The 11,322-nt window shown below is 46.6% G+C and overlaps 1 protein-coding gene across 1 annotated transcript in view; it reads left to right on the top strand.

The window, feature by feature from the left end:
• The window catches only part of LOC148535033 (cytoplasmic phosphatidylinositol transfer protein 1-like), a 66,327-nt gene that overhangs the window by 5,706 nt on the left and 49,299 nt on the right, over window positions 1-11,322 (top strand). Inside the window, exon 2 of the mRNA XM_088464916.1 lies at window positions 1,214-1,299. Coding sequence (XP_088321042.1) covers window positions 1,252-1,299 — 48 coding nt within the window. The 5' untranslated portion in view covers window positions 1,214-1,251. The remainder of the gene's footprint in view (window positions 1-1,213; window positions 1,300-11,322) is intronic.

Here is an 11,322-nt window from a genome sequence, read left to right as displayed (position 1 = left end):
TATATAAATAATAATATTTTTATTAAGGAGCGCACAGGTCCCATCCACATCTTAGTTTGTGGAAGGGAGGAAAAGGCCCCGAGATATATATAGAAGAGGCAGAATGTAATGGCACGCCGCCGGTTAAACCGACTGTAAATACATTACGCCTTGCTTACAGACCTCTGGATGCAGCTGCGAATCCCTGCTGCGTTGTAGCTTGTGATCATAGTCACTGTACATAGTGACTGTACATGAGGAAATTACTTATACGTTTATCTGCATGGATTAAATGGCATAGCAGCTGGCATGTTAGCTAGTCTGTTGAGCTCAAATGAACTCTCACCCGCGGATTTCAAAGGATCAGTGGTCGCGGCGTACAAAGTTATAATGAGAACATTAGGCCCGTTTTCTGGATAAAACTAGGCAATAACTCCATAGCACCTCTGAGGGGTCTTAATAGTCATATAAAACATTGTGTTATTTTAAAAGAACAATTTTGACTTCCTTTAAAATCTTAAGGGGGAGATTCAGTTGTCAGCAGTGGCTGCAACATTGGTGTATCTATAATGTGTGCAAGCTGTGCGGTGCATGCGGACCATTGGGTCCAGAGGGGCCTACGATGCACACCCTGCCCCCATAAGCTATACTTACCACTCCACCCGATGCTGCTGGGATTGCTGGTGCAATCATCGGGAAGTTGGCTTGGGTGCTATTTTCCAGAAGATCTGCACATGCGCAATAGAGAAATTACTGCAAAAATGGCGCCGATGCCATTTTCCAGGAGTTCTGTGCACGCACAGTAGACTCTGGCGTGGCGCTAAAATATGCTTGCTGCATGAGCCATTGAGAGAGGGGGGCTCGCACGCAGACTGCACAGGGCCCCCTCCTCTCTTAAACCACCTGTGGGCCGCAAAGCACCTCCCAGAATGGTCAGTGAAGACATGCCTCTCCAGAGAGGTGCGCAGTTAAATTGGCGATGTTTGGCTAACGCAGTACGTGTCCCTATTTTACGATACTGACCAACAGTAGAGTACAGCTCATCTGTGTACTGCACGCAAAGTAAAATGCTGATTACTATGTCTGTCAGACCATATGTACTCAAATAGGATGTCGCCACATCACATGACTGATCGGTGAAGGGACAGCCAGACCCCTGGTCCCACTCATAGCACAAACTTCTTCATTTTTACCCCAACATTTTTCTCCTTATCCTTATTCCTGTCTCTCTTAGACTGCCCTCCAGAGGTGAATCCCGGCTATTACATCAGGATGCTGGTGAAGGAGTACCGCATTTGTATGCCCCTCACGACAGATGAGGTAAGCTCCAGTTTCATGGCACAATTTAAGTAATAAATGATATTTTACTTTAACACTAAAAGCAGTGACATTGTGAAATGAGCAACCATGGATTAGGAGGTAGACAGCGTAAATAACAGTCAGTGACTTTCTTTGAAGTAACATGCCATTGGGGTATACCTTCTAATCAGTAGCTCCACAAGTCAGCTGTGAGCTCTCATCAGGAAAGGGTGAGGGAGGGGTTAGCGCCTGTGACGACTGCCGACCGATTTATATTTCTATACATTGCTCCGGGGCCCAGATTGCGTCATATTAAGGTTGCTTATCATGGGACTATTATGCTATTCTTAATGCACGTGGTATGCCAGGCAGCAATTGGTTGGAGGTTACATGGAGGTGGGTTCTGTTTTGGTTCAAATTTTTGAAAAAAAAAATAATTTTTTTTGAGGCCTCTAATATATGTTATAGCAGTTTTTATGTTTGATTGTTTCCATCTTACAGTGGGTGAGAGAGTAACTGGTCAATGAGTGTTAAAGGTATTGCTTGTTCTATCATAGCGTTAGTAAAGGAGTCCACCCAAGCCCAAAAGGACATGTCTTATTCAACATGGATGGCGGTTATCTAGAATATAGCCTGCGTGGTATCTGCCTTCCTGTTATAAATCTCTTGCCACCATGAGTATACCCGTCAATAGTCCACTGTATGATATCACACGGTATTACGTTGGTCTCTCCATAAATGACGGCATGGATGGATTATCCATGTAATAAATATCTAAAGGTCCGGTTGAAGAGGAGAGGTAATCCCTATAAATCCCGACAAGTCCTGGTTCCAGGCGAAGCACTTCGGTGCCTCACAACTCTATGGGCGGCTTTGTGCCTGAGTGATTCTGGCGCAGTCCAAAGGCCTCACACCCGATGCGTTTTACTTGTGCCAGGAATTTCATCAGGGTCAGCGATTGAGCATTCATAGAGGTAGATCATCGAATTAGCAACCCATACTGTCAGTATACAGGTCACTCCTTGTACAAAAACATCATGGACTGTCAGACATTATGTAGCCCAGGCGATCTACTGACAAACTATAAAGCAGCGGATCACAGGAGCCGCCGGAGGCGTTTATTTACATAGGCCCTATATCCCTATCAATTCAGAAACCAGTGACACCACTGAGGCACGAGGCACTGAAAACAGAAAAGGGCCTACTGCGCTGAGTCATTCATGGCCAGGCACACATGAGAGTGGGTGAAACTAATACACAAGGTACCATAAAAAATACCTCTGGTACAGGTTTGTACATATATATATATATATATATATATACTATATACAGTATATATATAGCGAGAGATAGAGTATATACTTTGCTTAACTAGATGAGGCATCTTTATGTATTCGGTTGGTACCAAATTAACAGCAGGACTAACCCTGGTGCATCAGTAATTCTAAAAATCAACAGGGGTCGGGGGCATTACACTGAAGACCTCAGACCTCCAGGTAGAAGGCACGCTACACTGAGGCACGAGGCACCGTGGGAGCTTCCGGTCTCCCGGGATGCAGCCACCTGCTCCGAGTCTGTGTACGCACTCTGTACTCCAGTAAGCCGTGCACCTACAGACATAACAGCAGGAGCCTCTATCTCTGGCCCGTTGTGGCCTATAATACACTGTTTTATGTTCACACACCGAGTATCGCTACTAATTTTGTATCACTCTCACAGCCCCATCTCGTTACCAGCAACGAGATATTTATAGACAGACTCTGGTTCTGATTTTTTTTTTTCGCTGCACGCCTTGTTCAAAACTGGGAAACGACACGCGCTCTCCCACATTCTGCTAACAGAGCAATTAGGCCCCTGAAAACGAGACGGCTTTATTTAGAGACGTCAGCTGCTGGTTAAATGTGTTTGAATAGGAGCGTAGCGGCGAAAAACCAACACCGAGTACATATGGAAAATTTCTGCCTGATTAGGATCCTTCATTCTCACCTGCGCCTGACTGACGGCGAGTCGGAGCAGTGTCATTTTTGCATTTTTCACGGTGGGCAACTTTTTTTTATTTTTATCTCGGAAAAGACGTTTGCTGACAAACAAAATTCCGTCGGGGTAACAATCCCCTCCAGCAGTGACGGAGTTGAGTTGCAGCTTTGGGTTTGTTGGGGGGGGGGGGGGGCCGGAGCGAGACACGACTTGGGGTATGACGCTAAAGTCAATGACAACATGACAGGTGCCAAGTGTTACCGTAGTAACACCGGCAGGGCGGTATTGTCTGAGTGGGAATTGCCATTAGTAGGTAAATTATACAGGAGGCTATAGAAGTGTTGTGGAGGGATGGGGGCAGGGAGATTATTGCTGTGCACGAATGACACTTAAATAAAAATAATGATTCAGTGTTTAATTAGATTCCTGGGCCGTAGGACTTGCAGTTATTTCGTTCAGCAGTTAAGCTGCATAGCAGGTCACTGAGGTATTAGAAAAACTTTCCGGAAAAACTTCAGTTTCTACTGAATTCGCCGCTTTGTGCACCGGGGAATCTGACCCAGAACGTCTAAAATCCGCAGTATTTTTTGTCTTTTTTTAAATGTTGCTGTTTACAGGACAAATGTACAATATAACAGACCCCCTAAGACTGAGGGCCTGATTCAGAGCCGGACGCTATTTGCGAACGGTTGTTCAGAAAAAGGGTCCGGCAATTTAAATTGAGCGCTCGCTCATCGCGGTCTGTTGACGCCTGTATGTCTGAGCGAGCGAACGAAACAAGCGCTCGCTATTTTGTAAAGACGCCCCCTGGCCGTTCGCATCCTACGTCATCTCCGCTATTTATTAGATTAATCGGGAACATCGAAAGGCGTCTGAACTGCTCGCAGTGCTTGTGGTAGGTTTTACTTCCCGCAATCACTGCGAGCAGTTCAGGCTAAAAGACAACCAAGTGACGTGGTCGATGACGCTGCTTTGTTAATTATGCACACCCATTAAACGCCCGTTTTGACCGTTTGGCACGCCTGCGTTCGGATCTCCACTCCCCGTTTTCAAGCACCTTCCCCTGTTACCACCCACAAACGCTTCATTCTGTCACTCAAATTAGCAGCCCCTCGCTGTTTTGCGAGCGCATGATTTCCGACCACAATGACTGGTTGGCGCATGCGCATTACGACCCATGCGCATGCGCAGATGTGCGAACATCGCTCGGAGCGAGCGAGTGGCTGCTTACGAGCGGCTCTGAATCAGGCCCTTAATTTCAATTTAGGTCTCTTTCTAGTGTGGAACAGGGTCAGTTAAGGGCTGTGGGGTCCCCTAGGCTGGAATGCTGTGGGGGCCCGCGGACCGGGGCCAATGAGAGTTAACCCATCCGATAAATAGGAACGTTTTTCTTATATAGGCCAACTCATTACATATTGGGAATATATGTATTTTGTCACTCAGATAGAATTGAGAAAATGATAAATGATTGGTTTTGACCTTTGAGATATATATTATATGAAATTGTGGGAGTGAGTTACCACTGGATGCCGCAAGAATACGTCAGCAAGGAGGCATCACGTGCCAGGAGCTGCCAAGGCAGTAATGTGATATTATTAGCATAAAATAGCAAATTAGCCTACAGTCCTCCTTCCTGGTGGTGAGGTCCCCTCTGTGGTGGTGGCCCCTAGGCTGCAGCCTGTTGTGCCTAATCCATAAATCCAGCCTTAGCTTGGTATTGTAATAAAAGACTTGTGAATCGATTTGCGGAAAATATTGCACGGCGACCTGCAACTCAAACATTGGAAGATTTAGTTTATTCTAGTAGGGAATAAGACACAGACATTAGAAGGGGGAACTGAGATATTAGTAGTGACACTTATATCTGTGGGGGCCGTACAGTCATAGGATCAGAAGTAAAATATAAAATCACTATCAGTATTAAAAAAGTCGGCCTAAACTTTTATAACGAGAATTAATGTTGTTTTCAGTAATGTATCTTCCCTAGGCAAGGACCGACCTGGTTAAGGAAAGGTGCATGACCTGCCGTGGTGTTACTAAAATATTTTGGGGACAGTTTTGTGATTACCCCCCTTTTTTCACCATGTAATGCCCAGTTTTATTGCTCCTTGCCTCCCAAGACCTTGGGCCTGATTCAATACGAATCGCAACTGCGATTGCAATAGCGATTACGCAACTGTGATTGCAATAGCGATCGCTATGCTGTCGCAGCACAACATAAGGATGCCCCCTTTACCTTACACTCATCCGTAATACTTTGCAAGTATGCAAAACCATCGGTAACAGAAACCATCGTTAACATCAAGTTCCATCGGAGCCTCACACACACTTGCACAAGGTCTAACCTTACTCAGGAATTGGTAACCTCATCGCACGCTGTGAAAGCCCAAGCTGCTTATGGAATCGCAGTGGCTAATTTATGCACGCCCCTGCAACGGCGTTCAAATGCATTGGCGTGCCTGCGTTTTGCCGACCCCGCCCACATCACCACCCACAAACGGTACTTCCCCTCAATCACTCTGCGATGGGTCTGTGTTGTCACTGCGATCGCAGTGGCTGGTTCGCGCACTGCGATTTACATCTTCAAGCCACCAATCATGTAGCAGCAATGCGATGTGTAACTGATGTGGAAATGGTCAAGAGGTTCAGCTGTTGTCCATACCAATCACCAGGAAGACATGTGATCTGAGTAATACCCCTTTTACAATAAAATCCCAACCCAGGACTGACCCACGACAGACCTCATTCACATTGCGGTTTTGACCCAGGTTAATCCCATGTTGGGCCGTTTATACCGCACACAGGCGCTGTGTTAACTTTTCTGCCAGTGCTTGGAGATGGCGTCCTCTCCAAGCGGCGGTGAGCCAGCTGTTCCTATGCTGCAAATAAGACCTGGGTCCAACCCTGCTCGCTACCCAGGTTGGATTGCCAGGTCACCGGACCCGGGTTATATTTTCAGGAGACACGTTTACACTGAGCCGCGACCCCGGGTTAAGTAACCCAGGTTATTTGACCATTGTAAAATGGGTATAACTAGGACTGTAGAATGATTGTTGGTGCCGGAACAGATGGTTGGAGTATCTCCGAAACTGATGATCTCCAGGGATTTTCACATACATAATAGTCTCTAGAGTTTACAGAGAATGCGGTGCAAGACCGAACACATCCAAAGAGCGTCAGTTCAGAGGACCACACTGGGTCCCACTCCTGCCAGCTAAGCTGATTACACTCTCTATTGTCAGATGATGGATGTAACCATAAATTCCTTAAACCATATTTGCTCAAAATAAAGACACTGACCAAGTTAATGGCGTTCAAAATAATAGGTCAGCTTTATTTATTTACTATAATGAGTATGGTGGCAGAGGAAAGAACGGCAAACCACCGGCGCCCACTTGACTTAGGCAAAAGATGTCCCAAACTCACCAGGGCCAACTATCCCAATTAATGGTAAGTAACATACAAAACACTTGCAAGGGCCAACTCTCCCTTTCTAGGCAAGTGAGGCGGTATTGAATACCCATGCCAATATCAAAGACTTGCAAGGGCCAACTCTCAACCTTGCTAGAATCAAAGAGGCAGGATATCTTAGAGCAGTGGTCAGGGAACAGGGGTAAATTACCCCACATGGGGTAAAAATGAAATTCCTGTGGGTAATGGACGGACAGCCGGGCATGCATATAGGTATAATATAGAATGATTCATATATGCATGCCCGGCTGTGCCACAGGGAGGCTCTAAGCCGGACGCCCGCTGAGATGTTATTACCAGCGGGCGCCCGGCTCCTTCCCTGCAGCGCCGCGTTAGCCGGAGGCTGGAGTTCTCTTCTGAACTCCAGCTTCCGCCTCTCTCCATGCGCACTATGGGAGAGACGTTGTGACGTCTCTCCCATAGTTCCGAGGAGCAGCCGGGCGGACAGGACGGCGGCAGATGCTGGAGCGGGGATTAAGGTAAGTGGTTTTTTTTTTTTTTTTGTACAAGCGGCACTGCAGGGGCATTATATGGGGGCACTACTACAGGGGCATTATATGGGGGCACCACTATATGATTTCCTTCCTTTCAAATCAAGGGGGTAACATCGGCGTATCGAAATATATCTTGGGGTAAAAGGTTAAAAAGTTCCCTGACCCCTGTCTTAGAGACATTAACCATATTCCCAGTAACCACTCCCCCTTAATAACAAACAACCTATCCCTGCAACTTTAACAACTGTCAATCCTAAATAACCCCTCCTTTCATTTTATTAACCCCATCTATCCCTGTCAAGAGTTTTATATGCCCTCTGTTCTATGCAAACCTCGGTTATCTTAGTCTGTTGAAAATCTGTCAGTCCAAACCCCTCTGAATCCTGTAAAAACTGATTTTGTTATTTTTTTTCTGGAACACTTCTCGGTTACCCTAATATGTAGAAGGATCATGAGAACAGTAGTTCGGCACCTGTCACAGAGGTGAGAAGTAGGAGAGTGAGGCCAGGCGTCATGGAAAGGGACATAGGAGGAAGTGAAGGCAATAAAACAATCTGGAGGCTGGAAAGCATTCTCTGGTCAGCCGGGATGCAGGAGCCTCTCTGTCCTCTGTGTAATCATCTCGCCCATAGCAGGTGTCACAGAATTTCCACTTAGGTCTTATCACCTTCCCAGCAGATCGATGCAACGTACGAAGTGTCCTCCTCACACAACCCTGCAAACATTTACTCAGAGCCGTCTCCCAGGTTCAGCCTCTTGCTGGGATATCACACACGGGGGCCTGACCTGGTTATTGTTTTCCCATCAGTTGTACAATCGCTCTCTTATCCTGGGGCTCATTAACATTAAGGAGACTAGTATTATTATTATTAGCATTTTTTGGTGGAACAGATGGGTCCTTATACACCTGTACGCCAACTAGTGCAGAACGCCCGGCGCGACTGATCTAAATTTTGCATCTCATTCGCGTCGCAGGTGAAGCTCGACGGAGCTTGGCGTGAGAAAAAGGCAGCGGCCGCTGTATCGTAGCACTTTTGTACACAGATTCAGGCTCCTTCGCGCACAGATGTACAAGTGTCGCACAACAAATTGATCAGTGCAATCAAGCAGAGTATGATTGCGCTATCCAGTTGTTTTATTGGTGCGAATACTGCGTGCATTTCCAGCGCAAAAGACGCTCCGCCGAGTAGCACGCTGAGAGGGGCTGTTTGGCACGACTGAAGCCACCAGTGTCGGACTGGGGCATAAGCGGCTTACCGGGGGAATGCAGTGATAGTGACCGATACGCAGGGGTGTGGTCAGCATCCAGAAGGGGTGTGGCCAGCCTAAACAGAGGATTGGCTTACCATTTGAATGTGTATGGTCTGGTCCCTTTAAAAAAATAAATAAATATATATATATATATATATATATATATATAGTAGATACTGCTAGTGCATGGATGATAATGTACCAGATTAATAACAGCCATGCATTGTATAAAACACACCATAGTCCTGTTCTGTATAATGTAACATATGTATAATATATCATTCAAGTGCACAGTCTGGAACCTGATTCCTAGAAAAGGGGGTGGGCTCTCAGGAAGTGGGGCCCACCGGGGGTTTCCCCTGTACCCCTGTGGGCCAGTCCGAACCCGGAAGCCACAGTGTTTGAGGGCACCTCTGTATACTGTTCATTGGTAATTAGCTGCGAGTGTCAGACGGGACTGCCTACCAAATAAAATGTGTACATCCAAAACTTATGGCCGTATTCAATTGAAGCGAAAAGCCGAGATCCGCAAAAAAGTATCGCTGATTGCGACTTTTCGCCTGTCGGAAACTTATCTCCATATTCAATTCCATCTGTTTTTGCACGTACGCGGAAAGTCAATGTAATGTAATAGGCGAAAAGCAACTTTTTTATTTTGGTGTGCAAAGGTGGGGAAACCACTCAGAACCCTTGGGACAGCCCCCAATGGACAACTGCGTAAAAAAAAAAATCCACACCTCAAAAAAGTACTTTGAATTTGGGGGCGTAAAAGCACAAAGTGGGAGGACAAGTTCGCAAACTAGCAAACTAAGGTTCTGGGTGCTTTTGGGATTGCAGGTGCTTTAATGAGGGTGGAAATTCGCAATTATTAAAACTGCACTTTAGAGACATTAAACCATGCTAGCACCCATTTTCAGGTACCCCAAATTTGCCAGGACTACTTATTTTCTCCAACAAATACTGCTTCATGCTATTCTTCACCACTTGTGCAAAGACGCTAATTAGAGGCAATTGTGCGAACTTAAGTACCCCAAACAGTTTTATTAGGACTAATCGGGCACTACTACATTGATCCCCAATGTTTTTGCATCTTTTTGGGGGGGTTCAGGCTGATTTCCCCCATTCTGACTCCACATTTTGCCTGTTCTGACTTCGTGCGCCGCCGTTTTCGCAAATTGAATATGGCGAATCACGGGTGCGCCCACGATAAGTTTCCGCAGCTAAAATACACGATGTAGGCAAAAAGTCCGGCATGCAAAACATTATTGCGTACGCGAAAGTAATGGAATACCGCCCATAGTGGATAGAATTACTAAAACTTATATATAGTAACAGTGGAGGTGTTGACCCTACTAACCAATCATATTCTAGCTGTCATTTATCTAGCACAGTCATGGAATGATAACTACGTTCTGATTGGTTGCTAAGGGCAACACCTTGACTTATGCTTTTAGACATTGTAGTAGATCTACTCCTATAGTATTTATAAATGGGGGAACTTCAAAGAAATAATAAAACAAAAACTCCCTGATAAATGGTGATTTTGAAATGATTACAATTTACTTTGATGCTGTGTTCTAGGCGTATATTAAAAGGACTATTTCTACTTTCACTTCATATTTGTCTAATGTATATATATTACGTGCAAACTTGCTAACCAGGACGTTCGGGAGACTCTCACATTTTGGGAAGTCGGTCTGGAAAAGCAGACCGTAGTGTGATGGGAAGTTTTTGCAGCGAAACGCGTCATCACAGCTCTGCCTCTAACGCGCACCAGGGACAATCGTTCCTTTTGCAGCAGGGCCATGATGATATGAATTACATTGTGTGCACATTTGCCACGTTCTTTGAGCTTTGTTTTCCAGAATCATCCAATTTTTCCTCTCACACATCAGTATTTATACCATTTACAGAGTATTTATAGGTCATGTTCTATTAATTCAGTGATTTCCTCTTTGTGCCAGCACAGTTTCTCGCATTGCGCTCTGTTAGCGGAAGCTGTTGTTTTGCCAGTGCGCATGCGCACGAGGGAGCCGGCTCCCTCGTGCGCATGCGTGAGACCCGCTACGACCGACAGCGCCGGTCGTAGCGGGTCTCTTTCCAGCTCGCCCCGTTTGAAAGGCGGGCCGGGGGGGGTGGCAGCCCAAACGGAGGTGTTCCCATGGGAACGCCTGCCGTTTGGGGGAGGCCCCACTGACATCACTAGTGATGTCAGTGGAGAGCTTCCGGCTCTGACAGAGCCAGAAGCTCTCCGGGGCTTCCAACAAGTGAGACCCTACCCTAGGATCTCGTCGTAAGCCCCGATGGTCGCGATGGTCTCTGACCATTGCGACCATCACCCTAGCAGTTGTTAGAGCTGTGGGTGTAAACCCACAGCCTAACGACCGAAACAGAGGCGGGCGGTCAGGATGCAAGTGACCGCCCAGTTTCTGAGCGACCGCTTGCATCCTCCGACTGCCTCTGAATGAGGCCCAGAATCCCGGCGGCCTGGATGCCGGCGGTCAGATAGTCAGAATCCTGACACCTGTAGGTAAGTAGCCTAGCCCCTAGACCTCCCCCTAACCTTAACCCCCTTTCCCACAGCCTAACCCTAGCTCTCACTACCTCCACCCCCGCAGCCTAACCTTTTCCCTCACTCCCTTCCACCCCCAGACCCTAACCCTACCCCTAAACCCTAACCTTTAAACCAAACATTCCCCCTAACCCTAATACTTTAGCGTCGTGATGCCGGCGGTCAGAATTCTGACACCGTGACCCCGACTGCTGCCGGGATTCTGCCAGTGGTATTCTAAACGCAGACATCCCGACTGTAAAGCAAAGTAACTGCGGCACTTGGAGACTGGTATGCAAA

Source organism: Taudactylus pleione, unplaced genomic scaffold (assembly GCF_031769625.1).
Source record: "Taudactylus pleione unplaced genomic scaffold, aTauple2 ptg000061l, whole genome shotgun sequence".
Lineage (NCBI taxonomy): Eukaryota > Metazoa > Chordata > Amphibia > Anura > Myobatrachidae > Taudactylus > Taudactylus pleione.
Note: the sequence above shows the minus strand (reverse complement) of the source record. Positions and strands in the feature narration are given on the sequence as shown.